The 19,354-nt window shown below is 41.7% G+C and overlaps 1 protein-coding gene across 2 annotated transcripts; it reads right to left on the bottom strand.

The window, feature by feature from the left end:
- Positions 1-3,659: 3,659 nt before the first annotated feature.
- LOC132677385 (uncharacterized) lies at positions 3,660-18,544 on the bottom strand. Of its 2 annotated transcripts, XM_078439844.2 has the most exons (5): positions 18,310-18,544; positions 16,778-16,947; positions 16,177-16,274; positions 12,968-13,094; positions 3,660-9,517 (listed from the first exon to the last, which is right to left on the bottom strand). In XM_078439844.2, exons 2-5 carry the CDS (start codon positions 16,809-16,811, stop codon positions 8,304-8,306), a joined length of 1,473 nt encoding a protein of 490 aa, XP_078295970.1. In that variant the 5' UTR covers positions 16,812-16,947; positions 18,310-18,544; the 3' UTR covers positions 3,660-8,303. The 2 variants fall into 2 exon arrangements, with proteins under 2 accessions (XP_078295970.1, XP_078295971.1); XM_078439845.2 differs by lacking the exon at positions 16,778-16,947.
- Positions 18,545-19,354: the final 810 nt, after the last annotated feature.

The following is a 19,354-nucleotide window of genomic DNA, read 5'->3' as shown; positions in this document are numbered from 1 at the left end:
AAACCTCATGCTGTTAAAAAAACATCACAATGGGGGCGCCTGGGTGGTGCAGTCGGTTAAGCGTCCGACTTCAGCCAGGTCACGATCTCACGGTCCGTGAGTTCGAGCCCCGCGTCGGGCTCTGGGCTGATGGCTCGGAGCCTGGAGCCTGTTTCCGATTCTGTGTCTCCCTCTCTCTCTGTCCCTCCCCCGTTCATGCTCTGTCTCTCTCTGTCCCAAAAATAAAATAAACGTTGAAAAAAAAAATTAAAAAAAAAACAAACAAAAAAACATCACAATGACCTTTGAGGTCGATACCCTGAGCAGTTCCTTGTTGTATTCTATGTTCTCCCAGGACTTGGAGGTGGGAATGATAATTAGGAATTTCTTATAGGCTCCCACTTTGTCCAGCTCAGTGATGAACAGAGAGCTCCCCTGGATTCCCAAATCATCATCTTGAGTCACAATGCCCACTCAGATCCATTTAAAGTAGGGTCATTCCCTGGGCCCAGGATTGGTCACTACTGTCCTCTGCAGAAAAGGAGTCTCATTACTGAGACAGACTCCAGTGGGTACATAACTGACCCAGAAAGTGAACACATCTTTTTCATAAATCTGAAGCGAATCCTGACAGAAGCGTATAGAAGGAATACTGAAACCTATCCTTACACTTAAAGTTTTGACATGTATGATGATGTTTCTATACCAAATCATAACATACATGTAAATTGTTCTCTCCAGTTTATTTACTTTCTAAATAAAGGTGGGGCAATTCTCAGCCCTTGGAAATAATTTCTCCCTAAACTCCTGGGCAGAGGAGGCAATGTAATCTAGGTTCAACTAGAGCAGACCTCTTAGAGTTTAATTCCCAACATTAAAGGCAAACGTATCCCTGATATTAAGGAACAGCCGGTTCTTTTGTTTGGCTACTTTCTGTATTGTATTTAAATACACATTTAAAGTAAACAAATCTAGGGGCTCCTGGGTAGCTCAGTCAGTTGAGTGTCCAACTCTTGATTTCAGCTCAGGTCATGGTCCCAGAGTCAAGGGATCAAACCCCACCTCAGGCTCTGTGCTAGGCATGGAGCCTGCTTGAGATTCTCTTTGTCTCTCTCTCTCTTTCTCTCTCCCATTATCTCTCTCTCCCTCTCCTGCTGCCCCTCTCCCCTGCTAGCACTCTCTAAAATAAAGTAAAAACAAAATAAATCTAAAAAGAAAATAATAAAGCAAATAAATCTTATTTTGAATTTTTTTTTTCAACGTTTTTTATTTATTTTTGGGACAGAGAGAGACAGAGCATGAACGGGGGAGGGTCAGAGAGAGAGGGAGACACAGAATCGGAAACAGGCTCCAGGCTCCGAGCCATCAGCCCAGAGCCCGACGCGGGGCTCGAACTCACGGACCGCGAGATCGTGACCTGGCTGAAGTCGGACGCTTAACCGACTGCGCCACCCAGGCGCCCCAAATAAATCTTATTTTGTATTCTTGATAGTCCAGGGATGGACTAACCAATTTACAGAGAAATTACAGTTTAAGAAAAAACCAGAGCATTTATGAAATGACTAAAATAGCTTGAGAGCAGCTAACACAGCTTTGCATTAAAAGTCATCTCTTGATTCAAACTACATGATTGGAATCGATAGATTTCCCCATTGTTTCTATTGCACTATAGCAATGCCTTTGCCCCTTGACAATCAGACATGTAGCTAATGTGGTTCCACATCCCTCAGATTGTATCCCTTCCTCCCATAGACCTGCCTAAGAGGAAATCGGTGGTCATAATCAGGAGTGCAGAGGGAGGGCATTTCCAGGGCTGTTGTAGTTTCTCACAAGATCTAAAACAGTGAGGGTAGGTGCACATGATGTTGAAGCTGAAACAATTATTATGATTATGATTTTATAAATTTGGAACAGCTACATCCCCAGAAATTCTGGGCAACTGGTGTTCTACTGTATGATATTTCACCATTGTCATCCCTGTGCTTAGGAAAAAGAAAAAAAACTCATTAGATAGCCAAGCCCCCCAAATAAAGTCCCTATTTTTTTTAATGTTTATTTTTGAGAGAGACAGACAGAGCATGAGCAGGGGAGGGGTAGAGAGAGAGGGAAACTCAGAATCTGAAGCAGGTTCCAGGCTCCCAGCTGTCAGCAACAAAGCCCAATGCAGGGCTCGAACTCATGAACTGTGAGATCATGACCTGAGCTGAAGTCGGACGCTCAACTGACTGAACCACCCCGGTGCCTCTAAAGTCCCTATTTCTTATCCTAATGTCCAGGATCCTCTCAGTATGAATCATGCCTTTTCTGTCAAAATCCAGTCAAACCAGTTATCTTATTATTTCCCAAATATCCTATTTACTGTGAAAATACACCTTAGGTGGAGGATAGGTTCTGAATTTAGATGGTGAGATGAATCAAATGACTTCACAAGTATTCCTGTAAAATCCTTTACCTTATCCAAAATATGTGATTTTGCATGAACACTTGTACACAGCAAATATGTATATATGTAAAATATATGCAGTAATGTACAGTATATCATTCTCGAGGGGGACTATACTCAAATCATTTAAGTTATTTACTACTTAGCTCTTTTCAGCAAATACATGAAGATTCTAGGCTCTAGCTAGCTTGAACATCTTCCTGTTCATCAATATCTTGTTCTCTTGTAGAACAGTTTAATTATTTCCTTGAACTTCGTTTTGGTGTTTTCCCATGGCTCTCAGTTAATTCCCATGAGTCTCAAAACTTTTCATTTCTTCCTTGAAACTGTGAACAAAGTTATCACCAGCCACTTTTCTGGTTATCTGAATGATGCATTTTATTTCTTCAGCAATGGTTGAGAATCCCTTAAAATCATTCATGTATTTTTATTTTATTTTTTTTTCTTGAGGGAGAGCACAAGTGGGGGAAGAGGAGAGAGAGAGAGAGAGAGAGAGAGAGAGAGAGAGAGAGAGAGAGAGAGAATCTCAAGCAGGCTCCATACTCAGTGTGGAGCTCAACGCACGGCTCCATCCCACAACCCTGGGATCATGACCAAAGCCGAAATCAAGAGTCGGACACTTAACCGACTGAGCCACCTAGGTGCCCTGCCCCTCATGTATTTTTATTAAAAGTTTATATAATGACCAAAACTAATAGGTAATATCTTGCATTTATTGAGGATTTCCCTGTGTTCCAGGGACTGTCTCATGCGCTTTACATGAATTAATTTACAGCATCCACATAACAACTCTGTGAAGTAGGTGCTATTGTTTTCCTCATTGTACTGATGAGGAAACAGAGTCACGGGAAAATGTTTGCTGAATGAGGAGGAATGCCTGTGTGCTCCTTTACATTTTGAGGGGGACTGCACTGTGACTTTGGGTTGAAACTGCAAGGAGGTTGTTCAGATTGGTGGGTAAAGGGTGATAAAATGAAAATGAGCTTTTTAATCACTCACCTGAGTTAATCTGTATAGTTCCAGCAATCTTGCCATGGGTATGTATGGACAGTGCCGACTGAGGTCCCCAGGTGGAGCAGGGATAGGAGCGTGAGCTCAGCAACTGTAGTTGGATATTGGGTTTTTGGACCCTGTCAGGAGGCATGTGGTTCCCTGAAGGGCCCCTGAGATGAAGCTTCCAGACCTCCAGATGGAAAATCCTAGAGTGAGATTGGGTAACCGATGGATGTCTCTGTTGATTTCCTCAGTCACAAAGAAGAAAACCCAAATTGCCCAGTAACACCAAGCTGTGATTCTTAGTAAACAACAACAACAACAACAAAAATACAAATCAAGTTTTAGAATTTGCTAAAACCTACTCATATCTTTACAGTCTTTTAATGAGGTTTTTTTTAAATGTTTTTGTTTATTTTTGAGACAGAAAGCATGAGTTGGGGAGGGGCAGAGAGAGAGGGGGAGACAGGAATCAAAGAGGGCTCTGCGCTGACAGCAGAGAGCCCAACTCGGGGCTCGAACTCACCAGCTGTGAGATCATGACCTGAGACGAAGTCAGACACCCATTCTACTGAGCCACCCAAGTGCCCCATGAGTCTTTAAAGAAATATGTCCACAAAGAGTCTTTGCTTTCTTTGGGCGTGATGACAATCACTGAATCTCCTCCATTCCAGCTCTCCAGTCCAGATGATCCCGTCTAATGTGTTCAGGGCAGGGATCAGGGTGAGGCAAATGAAGCAATCACCTTGGATGCAAAATTTAAGAGGCACCAAAAAACTCAGTAATCAAGAGAAATAATGTTTTAATGCAATATTTTCTAAATCAAAATTAATGCAAAAAAGTCCATGAAAAACAAAATATCAGACTTTTAGATAAGACAAATTGTTGTTTGCTTGTTTTATAATCCAGGATTATTGTGAATTTGGAAGTTATTTCTAATCAGCTCATGGTTCCTGGACCATGAAGCCATCACATCCCACTCTGTACAGGTTGTCATTTTTTTTGGTCATTTTTATCTATCTATCTATCTATCTATCTATCTATCTATATTTTTATTTTTTAAGTAAACTTGATGCCCAGCAAGGGGCACAAACTCACAACCCCAAGATCAAGAATCACATGCTCTACTGACTGAGCCAGCCAGGCGCCTCTATAGTCATTTTTTCTTAATTATGGAGCTTTTATTAACTTTTCCAATCTGATTCAAATCACAGGAAGATATTTTGATAAGTGTATATAGGGGCATATATGTTTCTTTTTGCTTCAGGATCCAATATGGCTTAGAATAGTACTAGATGGATACTAAAATTTTTTGAGTGACTCAAAAATCAAAACAAAATACAGTAGAGGGTGGCACTCTACCCCTGCTCCATTCACTTCACTCCCTCCAATGCCTACATATAATTTTCTTGTGTACTCTCCCAGTTTTCTGTTGTTTGTAAAAGTAGCCATACACAAAGTACCAACCTTTGCCTTTGTTGATTTTATTGTGTATCTGCTTTGTACTTTAAAATTTCTTCTCTTTATCATATATTTTCTTTTACTTTGTGTTTAAATTTGCTTCCACTTTTAGTCTTTCAGTGGAAACTGAGATGATGGACTTTGAACCTTTTTTTTTTTTTTAAAGTTTATTATTTGAGAGAGGGAGAGCACAAGTGGGCAAGGGTTAGAGAGAAGGGGAGACAGAATCCCAAGCAGGCTCTGCGCAATCAATGCAGAATGCGATGCGGGGCTGGAACTCACAAACAGTGAGATTATGACCTGAGCTGAGATCAAGAGTCAGAGGCTTAACTGACTGAGCCACCCAGATGCCCCTCAACCTTTTTTTTTTTTTTTTTTTTTTGGTAACATTTATTTATTTTTGAAAGACAGAGAGAGACAGAGCACAGGTTGGGGAGGGGAAGAGAGAGAAGGAGACACAGAATCCAAAGCAGGCTCCAGGCTCTGAGCTGTCAGCACAGAGCCTGATGCAGGGCTCGAACCCACAAACTGTGAGATCATGACCTGAGCCAAAGTTGGATGCTTAACCCACTGAGCCACCCAGGCACCCGTCCTATTTTTTTGTTGTTGCTGATTTTTTTAAATTTATTTTTGAGACAGAGAGAGACAGAGCAGGAGCAGGGGAGGGGCAGAGAGAGAGGGAGACACAGAATCCGAAGCAGGCTCCAGGCTCCGAGCTGTCAGCACAGAACCCGAAGCGGGGCTCGAACTCACAGACCGTGAGATCATGACCTGAGGTGAAGTCGAATACTTAACTGACTGAGCCACCCAGGCGCCCCACCCCTCCTCTTATTTTTATTGATCTCTACTTTCATCAAATGTAGTAGAGAATATTCTAAGTCCTTTAAATTTACTGAGCCTTGCTCTAAGGCCCAGTGTACAATCTAACTTGAACATTTCATGTGCACTTGAAGGGAATGTGCACTCTGAAGTTGCTGCATGTTCCTTGTGTGTTCTATAAAGCATATATGCCACTCAATTCAAGACGGTAGACAATATAGACATATTGTTCAGCTCTTCTAAATCTTTAATGTTTGTTGTCTAGATATTCTATCAGCTGCTGAGAATGGAGTGTTATAATTTCCAATTATAAAATTGTGGATTGTTCTTTCTTAAAATTTAGTTCTGTCAGTTTTTACTTTGTGATTTTGGAAGCCCTGATATTAGGCACATATTATATTAGTAAACTTAAAATGATCTTATTTATAATATTAACACGCCACATCTGTAACATAGTTACACATTATAAGATTTACCAACCTTGATGAATTGACCATTTTATCATTATAAAATGTCCTCTGTTTATGATGATACCTTCTTGAATTCTATTATATGTGATATTAACATATCCAGCTTTCTTATGATTAGTGTTTTCATTGTGTATCTTTATCTCTTGAATGTTCACCTGTGTTTCTGTATTTAAAGTGTTCCTCTTTTAGATATAGTTGGGTCATTCTTTATTCAGTCTGACAACCTGTCAGTTTTATTTGGAGTGTTTCTTTTATGTTTAATGCAATTGCTGATATGGCTGAACTTAGGTCTCCCAGTTTGCTGCCTGTTTACAATTTGTTCTGTGTCTCTCTTCCTCCTTTCCTGCCTTCTTCTGGGTTAAACATTTTAAGTTTTATTTATTTAGGTAATCTCTACACCCAGTGTAGGACTCAAACTCACAACCCCAAGAGTCGCATGCTCCCTGACTAAGCCAGCAGGCACCCCCTAGGGTTAAACATTTTTTAATATGTGATTTAATTCCTCTACTTGCATTATTATTTAATGGGTATTCTTTAGGGTTACAGTATCATCTGTAATTTCTCGTAATCTCTTTAGCATTACTACTGTTTGTCATATTAAATGTAGAAACACTTTTTATTTACCTTTCCTTCCACCTACATCCCTTGAAGTTCAGTATTAATTCGTGCACACAACTAAATTTTATTGTAGTTTCAGGAAGTTCTAAGATACAAACTATACAGTTGGAGTCAAAAGTTTAACCCTTTGAAGTTCCCTTCCAGTCACCCTGTCTCCACTCCTGATTTTGGTCTTTAGGTTCTCCTCTTGTTTCTTATGGTTAATATTTGCCACCATCGGGCCATGGGTAGCAAGCACAATATATGATCCTTGTGGGCAGAAGAGGTTGAGAAAGCTTTAAGCAGGCTTAAAAGAGCACATTTAGCAAGGGTAAGGGGCCAGAGCAGAAGTTAGGATCAGGCAGCTCAATTTACACAAAGTCAGAGAAAACAGAAAAGGACCAAACAAAAGGATCCAATGTCAGGTAAAAGAAAAGATGACATTATATCATTGGCAAGAGAAAGAAAAGGCAGAAACAAGGACACAGAGCGCTCCCGAGAATGAACGTGGGTTGTTATTATCCTTCCTTATTGACTTGATCCTTGTTCACTAAGAGCCTAGATCAGTGGTTCTTAATCTTGGCTGCATATTGGAACTACCTGAGGAGTTTTTAAATTCCTGATGCCCAGGCTACACCCCAGGCCAAATTTAATCAGAATCTCTAGGACTGAGACCCAGGTATTTTCAGATGATTTCAGTGTACACCCAGGATTAATAAGCAATGGTGTAAATGTTTGCAAATGTTCAAGTGAACAAGTGGAGTGCAGGGACAGAGAAAAGGAGGATTTCCTAGGCTTAGATATTTTTCTTCCTCTTTTTTTTCCTAGAGAAACATCCTGGTGATTTTCCTCTTTGGGATCCTGATCCTCCACACTTGGCTTCAGGTTGAAACTACTATTTAGAGAGCCATCAGCCTCAAGTACTGTTAAGTCTGCTGCTTGGATTAGTTTTTCTACTGATATTAGATGCTTAGCTCCTGACTCTCTTTTCTCTGACTTAACCAGAACTTCTCCTTCTGTGCTCCCCTAGGAATTCTCCACTCTTCAGCTTCTTGGGTTCTGTTACTATACCTCTTGTCCTCTTCCCATACCTAATACCATTTCAAGGAAGAGAGCTATTTTTTGCATGATGCAGCCTCATACATTTTTGTAGTACCCTGTAATATTTAGAACACAGGTCTACATGATCAGTAGAGAATACATAATTCTTTTTCTTTTTTTAATGTTTACTTTTAAGAGAGAAAGAGTGCCAGCAGGAAAGGGGCAGAGATAGAGGGAGACACAGAATCTGAAGCAAGCTCTAGGCTCTGAGCTGATGTAGGGCTTAATCTCATGGAGTGCAAGATCATGACCTGAGCTGAAGTCGGATGCTTAACTGACTGAGCCACCCAGGTTCCCCTCTTTTTTCTTTTTTTAAGTAAACTCTGCCCAACATGGGACTCGAACTCATGACCCCAATATCAAGAATTGCATTGAGCCAGCCTTATTGAGCCAGCTGGGTGCCCCAAGAATACATAACTATTTCATGAATTTACTGCATTCTATTCATCATGAATTTCTTTATGTTGATAAAAGGCTGAACGCACACTGAAGGTTTTCTCACATTTCTTACATCTGTAGTGTTTTTCTCCTGTATGGGTTTTCTGATGTTGAATAAGAGATGAACTCTGACTGAAGGCTTTGTCACAACCACTGCATTTATATGGTTTCTCTCCAGTATGAGTTCTCAGATGCTTTGTAAGAGATGAGCTCTGGCTGAAAGCTTTCTCACATTCTTTACATTTGTAAGGTTTCTCCCCAGTATGAATTCTTTGGTGTCTTATGAGAGCTGAGCGATCACTGAAGGCTTTCCCACATTCGTTACATTTGTAAGGTTTCTCCCCAGTATGGGTTCCTTGATGTTGAATAAGAGCTGAACAGTAGCTGAAAGCTTTCCCACATTCACTGCATTCATATGGCTTTTCCCCTGTATGAGTTCTCTGATGTTGAGTGAGGCCCGACCTGTCACTAAAGGCTTTCCCACATTCTTTACATCCATAAGGTTTTTCTCCAGTATGAACTCTTTGATGTTTAATTAGGGATGAGGTATCATTGAAAGCTTTCCCACATTCCTTGCATTTATAGGGTTTCTCTCCAGTATGGATTCTGTGGTGTTGAATAAGGTATGTGCTTTGGTTGAAGGCTTTCCCACATTCATTGCACTCATAGGGCTTTTCTCCAGTGTGAATGATATGATGCTGAATGAGGGCTGACCGATGACTGAAGGCTTTCCCACATTTGTTACACTCGTAAGGTTTTTCTCCCGTGTGAATTCTCTGATGCTGAATAAGTGATGAGCTCCGACTGAAGGCCTTTCCACACTCAGTACATGCATAAGGCTTCTCTCCAGTATGAATTCTCTGATGTAGGATAAAGGCTGAGTAGTAACTGAAGAACTTCCCACATTCATTGCACTTCCAAGGCTTTTTCACTGAGTAAATATTTCGATGTTTGATTGGGTTTGAACTTTCCCCAATTTCATTACAATCCTCCACAGTGGTTTTGTTGTGTTTAATTATGGCTTCCCTTAAATTTTCCTTCTGGTTTCCTTGCTGCCTTTCTAATGTGCCTTCACATTGCCAGGCTTCTATCAATCTGGAGTCCCAGGCCTCAACCTTTTTAAGTCTTTCTATTATCAGCTCTCTTTCGGAGGACACTTCTTCATAAAGTTCTTGCTTTGAAAAAGATTCTTTAGTTTCAGGTATAGATTCGGAATCTGAAATAAATAAAAAGTACACGTATTTTTGTTTTCTCTTTGATGAGAGAAAGAAAACTGCTGAGTTAGCAAGAAGAAAATAAAACAAAAATGATGCTTTTGAAAAAGTGTTTATTTATTTTTAGAGAAAGAAAGATCCAGAGAGAGGGGCAGAGAGGGAGAGACAGCTCCTTGCTGTCAGCGCAGAGCCCAGCGTGAGGCTTGATCCCACAACTGTGAGATCATGACCTGAGCTGAAACCAAGAATCAGATGCTCAACCAACTGAGCCACCTAGGCAACCCCAAAAATGATGCTTATTAAACATGTTTATTAGAATGTTTTCAGAAAGCACTTCCTGGCAGTGGCAGAGGAAGTGTCAGAAAATAACAGAGATGGGAGAATGAGTAATATAAGGCACAATAAAAGGACAATGAAGATGCTGTACTTAAGAGAGTGGAAAACTGAGCAGACTAACCAGAAAGGAGGATATAAGCAGGTGGGATGAGAATAAATGTTAATATAAAACATCTAGAGAAGGGTGGAAAGATGGAAACACAGGTTGAGATTAGACAGTTTTGAAAAAGTACAAGACAAAAAAAATCATTTATAATAATCACCCAGAAACAACACTTTTGACTTTTTAAATAGTTCCCTCCGGTCCCCCAGAAATAAGTCAGAGAAAGACAAATATCATATGATTTCACTCATATGTGGAATTTAAGAAACACAACAGATGAACATAGGGGAAAAGAAGCAAAAATAAGATAAAAACAGGGAAGCAAACCATAAGAGACGCTTAAATACAGAGAATAAACTGAGGGTTGCTGGAGGGGAGGTGAGTGAGGAGATGGGCTAAATGGGTGATAGGCATTAAGGAGGGCACTTTTTGGGATGAGCACTGGGTATTATATGTAAGTGATGAGCCACTAAATTCTATTCCTGAAATCATTATTACACTATATGTTAACTAACTTGGATTAACAAAGAAAGAAAGAAATGCTCTTATAGGCAGAAGGTGATTGATACAAGTCAAAAACTTGTATCAATGGGCCAAACTGACCCACCACAGACCAAATCTGGCCACTCTCACTTGTTTACATATTGTTTATGGCTGCCTTCATGCTACAATGGCAAAGTTAACTAATTGCCAAAGAGTATATGGCCCACAAAGCAGAGAATGTTTACCATCTGGTCCTTTATAGAGAGAGTTTGCCAACCCCTGATCAATATAAAAAATGAATAGTGTTGACAATGGCATAAATGAAAATAAATATAAAATTAATTTTTTTCTTACTAAAAATTTTTTTTATGTTTATTTGAGAGAGACAGAGCATGAGCAGGGGAGGGGCAGAGAGAGAGAGAAACATAGAATCTGAAGCAGGCTCCAGGCTCTTAGCTTTTAGCCCAGAGCCGACACTGGGCTGAAACCCATGAACTTTGAGATCATGACCTCAGCCGAAGTCAGAAGCTTAACCAACTGAGCCACCCAGGGTCCACCCCCCCTTTTTTTCTTATTTTTAATTACTCTAAGAGATAATTGACTGTCAAACAAAAATAGTAGCAATATATTGTGATTTTATAGTGTATGTAAAGGTAAAATGCATGAGAACAATTATACAAAAGATGGGAGAGAGGAATTAGAAGTCTCCAGAAGTAAGGTTCTTATACCAGACATGATGTGGTATAATATTCTTTTTCTTTCTAATAAATGTTTACTTATTTTTGGCAGGGGAGGTGCAGAAAGAGAGGGAGACAGAGGATCTGAAGCAGGCTCTGTGCTGACAGTAGAGAGTCCGATGTGGGGCTCAAACTCAGGAACTGTGAGATCATGACCTGAATTGAAGTGGGATGCTTAACCAACTGAGCCCCCCAGGTGCCCCTGGTATATTACTCTTTAAAAATATACTGTGATTGGGTTGCCTCGGTGGCTCAGTCAGTTGGGCTGCCGACTACAGCTCAGGTCATGATCTTGTGGTCTATGAGTTTGAGCCCTGTATCGGGCTCTATGCTGACAGCTCAGAGCCTGGAGCCTGCTTCCGATTCTGTCTGCCCCTTCCCTGCTTGCTCTCTGTCTCTCTCTCTCAAAAATAATAAACATTTTAAAAATTAAAAAAAATAAGAGAAATTAAAAAATAATAAAAATATACTGTGACTGGGGTACCTGCATGGCTCAGTTGGTTAAGCGTCCAACTCTTGGTTTTGGCTCAGGTCATGATCTCATGGTTTGTGAATTCAAGCCCTGCATTGGGCTCTGCGCTGACAGCACAGAGCCTGCCTGGGATTCTCAATCTCTCTCTGCCCCTCCTCTGCTCTCTCTCTCTCTCAAAATAAATAAATTTTAAAAATAGATAACTGTGATTAATTAAAGAAGCATTTGGGAACTCTAGGACAACCATTAAAAGAACTTTAAATAAGGTTTAATGGTAAGCTAATTGTGGATATAAAATAGAGTAAAAAAAATATGCAACCAAAAAAGTGAAAAAGAAAGAAAAATGAATAAGGAATAGATGGAACAAATAGCAGACAAGTAGCTATATGTAAGATTTAAATCCAACTATATGGGGTGCCTGGGTAGTTCAGTTGGTTAAGCGTCTGACTTCGGCTCAGGTCATAATCTTGCAGTTCGTGGTGCAGCCACTCTGGAAAAGTTTGGAGGTTCCTCAAAAAATTAAAACTAGAACACCCTATAACCCAGCAATTACACTATTAGGTGTTTATCCAAAGGATACAAAAATGCTGATTTGAAGGAGCACATGCACCCCAATGTTTATAGCGACACTATTGACAATAGCAAAATTATGGGAAGAGCCCAAATGTCCATCAAATGACGAATGGATAAAGAAGATGTGGTATATATATACAATGGAATATTACCTGGCAACCAAAAAGAATGAAATCTTGCCATTTGCAACAACACGGATGGAAATAGAGTGTATTATGCTAGGTAAAATAAGTCAGAGAAAGACAAATACATGATTTCACTCATATGTGGAATTCAAGAAACAAAACAGATGAACACAGGGAAAAGGAAGTGAAAATTAAGATAAAAAACAGAAAGGGAGACAAAACATAAGAGACACTAAATTCTATTCCTTAAAAAAAAAAAAAAGATAAAATGAATGATTGCAAAAAAAAAAAATTGACCACATATGTGCAGGTCTATTTCTGGACTATCTATTCTGTTCTATCGATTTACATCTATACCAGTACCACACTGTTTTGGTTACTATAATTTTATAAATCTTAAAACCAATGTAATAAAGCTATCCTTTTTCAATACCAGAAATGTAAACTTTTACTTGCCAAAAGAGAAAAAAAAAGCCCAATTCTGAGCCCAGAGTGATCAGGGATCTCCTAGGAGATCAGGGCTTTCTGGATTTTAAGCAAAACTATGGCATTTTAGATGCCATGAGTTATAGAGGAAGTTTATGTCCCAGTAAGCAGTTTGCATTACAAAATAATTTCCTTACCCCAAAATACCAGGCTCCCACAATTCTCCACTTTCATATCAATGCCCATGTACCTTTGGGCAGAATTCAGCTCTTCTTCCTCCACATGACTGAAGTCCATTTCCTCATCCTTGACTGTCACCAATTCCTGCAAGAACAAGCATATTCTTTAATTTTTTTTGTTTATTTATTTTTGATAGAGAGAGAGCACAAGTGGGGGAGGGCAGAGAGAGAAGGAGACACAGAATCGGAAGCAGGCTCCAGGCTCTGAGCTGTCAGCACAGAGCCCGATGCGGGGCTTGAACCCATGGACCGTGAGAGCATGACCTGAGCCGAAGTCAGACGCTCAACTGACTGAGCCACCCAGGCGCCCCAAGAACAAGCATATTCTTATAGAACTTGGGGAGGAGAACAATCTATAAGAGACAGTATTTTTTAATATGACGGCTAAACCTTTATTTTAGTGGAACAGTCTAAGATTTCTATGTATTAGTCTGTATTAGGGAAAATAATAACAGCTAACACTTATATTTTCTATGTGCTGAGCCCTTTGAACTACCTCTTGTAATGATAACTTCATGAGATAAGTACTATTATTAACAGTATTTACAGATGTGAGGATCAGATATGACATCTGGACCCAGACAGTCTGGCTCCAAAGCTATACCCTTTTGGTTCTTTTTTTTTTTTTTAATGGAACAACATATTTTATTTCATTTCATTTCATTTTATTTTATTTTACTTTACTTTAGAAAGAAGAGCATGAGTAGGAGAGAGGGGCAGAGGGAAAGAATCTTAGGCAGGCTCCATGCTCAGAGCAGAGCCTGATGTGGGGCTCAATCCCCTGACCCTGGGATCATGACCTGAGGTGAAATCAAGAGTCAGACGCTCAATCAACTGAGCCACCCAGGCACCCCATATACTCTTTCTTTAAATTCAAGTATAGTTGACATAAAGTATATTAGTTTCAGGTGTACAACATAGTGATTTGATAGCAAAGCTATCCTCTTTCCTATATTTTTCTGTCTCTCACATATTTTACTAAATAAATCTAATATAAATTAACCACTGGGGGGCGTCTGGGTGGCTCAGTCAGTTGAGCGTCGGACTTTAGCTCAGGTCATGATCTCGCGGTCCATGGGTTTGAGCCCCCGCGTCGGGCTTTGTGCTGACAGCTCAGAGCCTGGAACCTGCTTCGGATTCTGTGTCTCCCTCTCTCTCTGCCCCTCCCCTGCTCATGTTCTGTCTCTCTCTCTGTCAAAAAAGAAAAATAAATAAATAAAAATAAAAAAAAATTTAACCACTGAATGACAACCAGATGTCAATTACTAATTGCACTTAGTTGTTGTAGATGGGGTAAGTCTCAGATATGTAATTTATACTGATTCCTGAAATATTCTGAGATTTTATAGAGCTTCTGCTTGATATCCTGAATGTATACAGACAGTCATGCTGTTCTTCCTTCTCTGTACTAGGGTCATGACTTTTAGATTTATCTAGTTATCTTTTAGTAATTGCAGTTGTTCTGAATGAGTGGATTTACTGATTTTATGTTTTTTAAGTTTATTTACTGATTTTGAGAGAAAGAGCATATGCACATGAATGGGGAAGGGGCAGAGAGAGGGAGAGAGAGAGAATCCTAAGTAAGCTTCACGCTGTCAGCACAGAGCCCAGCAAAGGGCTCAGTCTCAGGAACTGTGAGATCATGACCTGAGCCAAAATCAAGAGTCGGATACTTAACCAACTGGGCCACCCAGGCACCTGAAATTTACTTTTTATTTATTTATGTATGTATGTATGTATGTATGTATGTATTTTGGATTTACTGATTTAAAAATAATTTTTTTATGTTTTTTATTTATTTTTGAGAGACAGAGCATGAGTGGGGGAGGGGCAGAGACACAGGGAGACACAAAATCCCAATCAGGCTCCAGGCTCTGAGCTGTCAGCACGGAGCCCAACATAGGGCCCGAATTCACGAACCATGAGATCATGATCTGAGCCGAAGTTGGACGCTTAACCTACTGAGCCACCCAGAGGCCCCTAAAAAAAATTTTTTTTAACGTTTATTTATTTTTGAGACACAGTGTGAGCAGGGGAGGGGCAGAGAGAGGGAGACACAGAATCCAAAGGAAGCTCCAAGCTCTGAGCTGTCAGCACAGAGCCTGACGTGGGGTTCGAACCCACAAAGCATGAGATCATGACCTGAGCCAAAATCGGCCACCCAACCAACTGAGCCACCCAGGCACTCCCACAAGATTTTATGTTTAAGTAATTTCTACACTCAACGTGGGTCTCAAACTTACATCCCTGAGATTAAGAATTGCATGCTCCACTGACTGAGCCAGCCAGGAGCTGCTGTGAGCCTCAGTTTTACTGTGAAATAAGCATCACTCCTAACTCACATGATTTCTTGTTTAAAATAAATGAAGCTATGTTTGAAAAGTGGCTCTAAATGTTAGAGTTCCCCAGAGCTCAGTTGTTAGACATCTTCTCTTCTCCATCCATTCTTACATGCCTATAAGCAACCTGTTATTTCTCCCATCTTAAAAAAATAAAAAATAAAAACCCTCTCTGGTCTTGCTACTGCTTCCCGCTATCACCCTATTTCTGTCCTCTGCTTTAGCATAAAACTCTCCAAAATGGCTGTCAGTCATCCCTGCTTCCAACTTCTCTCCTATTCTCTTCTGAACCCTTTCCAATCAGGCTTTCATTCCTACAACTCCATGACATTGTTCTTGGCAGTGACCAGTGATCTTCATATTTTTAAATCCAATGGTCAATTCTCAGGCCTCATCTTACTTGACTTAGCAGCAGCATTTAAAAGCTGATCACTCCCTGCTCCTTTTAAACACTTTCTCCAATTGTTTACCAGGATGCCAAACTTCTGACTTCCTACCTCACTGGCCACACTGGCCACATCTTCTCAGTATCCTTTGCTGGTTCCTCTTCATCTCCCTGATCTCACAGTGTTGGAGAGCTCAGTCATAAAATCTCATCTCTTTTCTATTCCCTTAGTTTTGTGATTTAAAATACTGTTCACACAGACTACTACCAAAATCAGTGCTCAAGCCTGAGCTCTCCCCAGACCTTCAAGTCTTCAAAGAAAAATTACTTTGGTTCAGTTCTCTAGTTGGGATTGCCGTGGACCTCCAAAGCAAGATGAAAAAAGCAAATGACACACTGTGAACTCCAAGCTAAGATTTCATATGAGGAAATCAAAGACTTGCCTGGAACTCAACAGGAGGGAGCTCAACAGTGGGTTCCATTTCTTCCGTGTTCTGTTTTTGGGGCAGAGAAGCATCCTCGGTAGTAATGGCTGGAAGGACTAGAGGGAGAAGAAAAAGCTATGAAGGAGGTAAGCTCTATTTCCCCACTTCCAAATTCATTAGGACAAAAGTTATCACAAGCCAGGTAAATTGTATGCACAGGGCCCACCTGACTTCACTCAAAAAGGTGGGATGAGGGTACAATAAGACGATAAAGTGAAAGTCTCTTGCCCAAAAAGCTAAGCTTATAGACCCACAATACATCAACCTTTTATAATAGCCTAACAGGGGGTGGAAAATGGAATATTCTCTCTTCCATGGCTGCAGAGGGAATGTGGATGGGCACAGGAGTGCTGGAAGAGGAAAATGGGACTGGAGAACGTGTCACAAGGAGCCTGCTTCGTGATTTCCAAAACTGGTAGCTTACTGAGTTTCTCTACTTGCGGACATGTCTGCTTCCATTTCCTTTCATGCAGGGGCATCTAACCTTTTAATTCTCATCAAAGGTGTTTTTCCACTTGTCCCCACTTTCAAACTTCATGTTTATTTCTGTAATTCTTACCTTCTTCCTCAGCTTCAATGGTCAGATAATCCATGATTAGATTCTCTTTTTTTGTCCTGTTATTGCTATGATTTCTCCTTTATTCGCTGTTTCAGATGAGATAAACATGGACTTTCCAACAATACATAATCTGCTTCTTTGTGAAAATCATTCAACTCTACTCTGAAGTTCTGGAGAGAGATTTTGAAGTTAGGCTTGCCATCCTCTGGAGTTGGTTCCTGCTCCCTGGAGCATCTTCCTCTCTATCTCTATTCCTAGGAGGCTTATTCCTATATGTTTAAGTCTTAGGGCCTCAGAAGTAATTCTTCTTTGCTTGTAACCTTTATTATTTAGGCTAAATTAGTCTCCACAGCTAGAAGAGCATTCTCTAGAGTACTGATATCAGTCACTATATGCCAAACCAGGGCAAAACCAGGAGAGAAGCAGTGAGTGCAGTGAACTGTGAGCCTCACACCTGGCTCCAGGCTGTGCAGAAACACCCAGGAGACCCTAAAGCACACAACTGGCCATAAAACAGCCTGTGATTATAGCATCAGGTAACTATACAAGCAGGACTCCTACAGTTAATGAACTTCATCCTTACTATCCATAGAGACAGGCAGTTGATAGATGGGGCCTGTATACAGCTGATTCCTAACCTTTTTAAAAGACCCTGAAAATGTACAGGCCAGGATTCCCTTGCATGGTCAGAGCGAGAACAAAAGACTTCAGTAATAACTGACAGACAGTAACTGGCAGACAACGTGGGTTCCCTCATGTCAAGGAAGAAAAACTAAACTTTAAACCAGGCTGAATGACCAGGAGGAACAAAACGAGTCGGTACAGCCTAAGGGGACAAGCTGACACAAAATTCAACAGAATTTGCAAAAAAGACACCTGCAGCACATCCTGTTGAATGACTGCCACATCTTGATACTCCCACCATAAATAATTTATTAACCGTATCCTGCTTGCACTTGAAATGCTTGTTTTGGGACTTGAGCCTGACCAATCTTTGTAAAGGGCACGGAACTTGCGGTTTGTGCCCGTTTAACCGCAGGTTTAATCCTTCCCCTTGGAAGCGTACTCTTGGCTTGTAGCCAAAGGCTGCGTCCTTTGGGGAATGAGTAAGACACAGACCCCACTTTTTTTCTTTCTGTCCTAGGAGTTCAGGTTAAGTCTCTTAGTGCAGTGGCAAGATTTAAGGCCCAAAACGGCGGGAGCAGTCGCGTTCCCACCGTCCCCCGCTCGGCCATGCCCCCTCCACACTCCCGGACTCCACTTCCCAGAGGGCTTAGGGGCAACCGCGCTTCCCGGACGCCTCCTAGCTCAGAACTAAAGCCTCAGACCCGGCTTGCCTCCCAGCCGGAGAGAAGCGGGAGGGTTACGCACAGCACCGGGGAGCGGGCATAGGACAAGGGCAGGGCCCGGCCCTTTATGCGCCGGGCCGGAACCTGAGAGCCTGGCTCGGGCTGCTGCGGGAGGCACTGCAGCCGCGCGCACGGACCGGCGGGTCGCCGATGCCCGCGCCTCAGGGTCCAGCTTTCTCTTACCCCTGGACGCGCTGCCCACTCGGCTCCGGCCACAAGGCGGGTCCCCGCCGGGCTGCGCTCTGGGAAAGACGGAGGGGAGGACGGAGTCGCTTTCCGGACACACGGAGCTGTGGGGGAACAAAAGGCTCGAGCCTGAGGCTCCGTCTGGAGTCGCATCTGCGCACTTGGAGGCGACCGCGCCAGGTCGGGGGTCCCGGCGGAAGGACTCCACTTCCCAGAGGGCTCGGGGGACATCGGTGCCTGCCCTCGGGGGGGGGGGGGGGGGGGGGGCTCTGGAGAGCGAGGGGAGAGAACTGCAGGCCTTCAGTGTCCACCTTAAAATGCAGATATTTCCCCATCTGATAGGTCTCCTTTCTGAATACAGTGAGAATCTGTCGTTTAAAAGCTCCAAGTATTTTCAGTGTTGGATTATTAATTGGTGGTGGTGTGGGGATACACCTGTTACACAGTCTTTTTCCCTAGTATTTCTCGTTCTTACAATAAAGCCCCGAGTCTGCAAACTCACTGCTAGTGATTTCGTTGAAAGCATTCTGATAAGTAAAAACCACAGGCAGGGGTGAGAAGCCATTGTCCTGGTTGATATAAAATAAACATGAATAGGAAGGAATTCACAAGGAAAAGTTAGATGTGAGAAAAAGGCAAGTAGGGAGGTTGGGCTTTGAAGTGGGGATTGTGCCGACCTGGAGTTTATGAACATTGGTACTGGATGGAAGTCAAAGAGCAACCAGAGGAAAGATACTTCTTTTTCTCTGTTCATAAAGGCTCGAGGCTGTAGTTCCAGTTCTTCACCAGGAGAAACCAGTTGTATCACAAGTGTCCTTGCAGTCCAAATTACCAGCCACCTGAATAGTTCCTCCACATCTAATCGTGCCTTTCTCAATCCATTCTATTCAAGGCAGCCAAAATGAACGTTTAAAAATTAAATCTGGGGAGGGGCGCCTGGGTGGCTCAGTCGGTTAAGTGTCTGACTTCGGCTCAGGTAATGATCTGACGGTTTGTGAGTTCGAGCCCGGTGTCAGGCTGTGTGCTGACAGCTCGGAGCCTG

This window comes from Panthera onca, chromosome E3 (genome assembly GCF_046562875.1).
Source record: "Panthera onca isolate mPanOnc1 chromosome E3, mPanOnc1 haplotype 2, whole genome shotgun sequence".
Taxonomy (NCBI): Eukaryota; Metazoa; Chordata; class Mammalia; order Carnivora; family Felidae; genus Panthera; species Panthera onca.
Note: the sequence above shows the minus strand (reverse complement) of the source record. Positions and strands in the feature narration are given on the sequence as shown.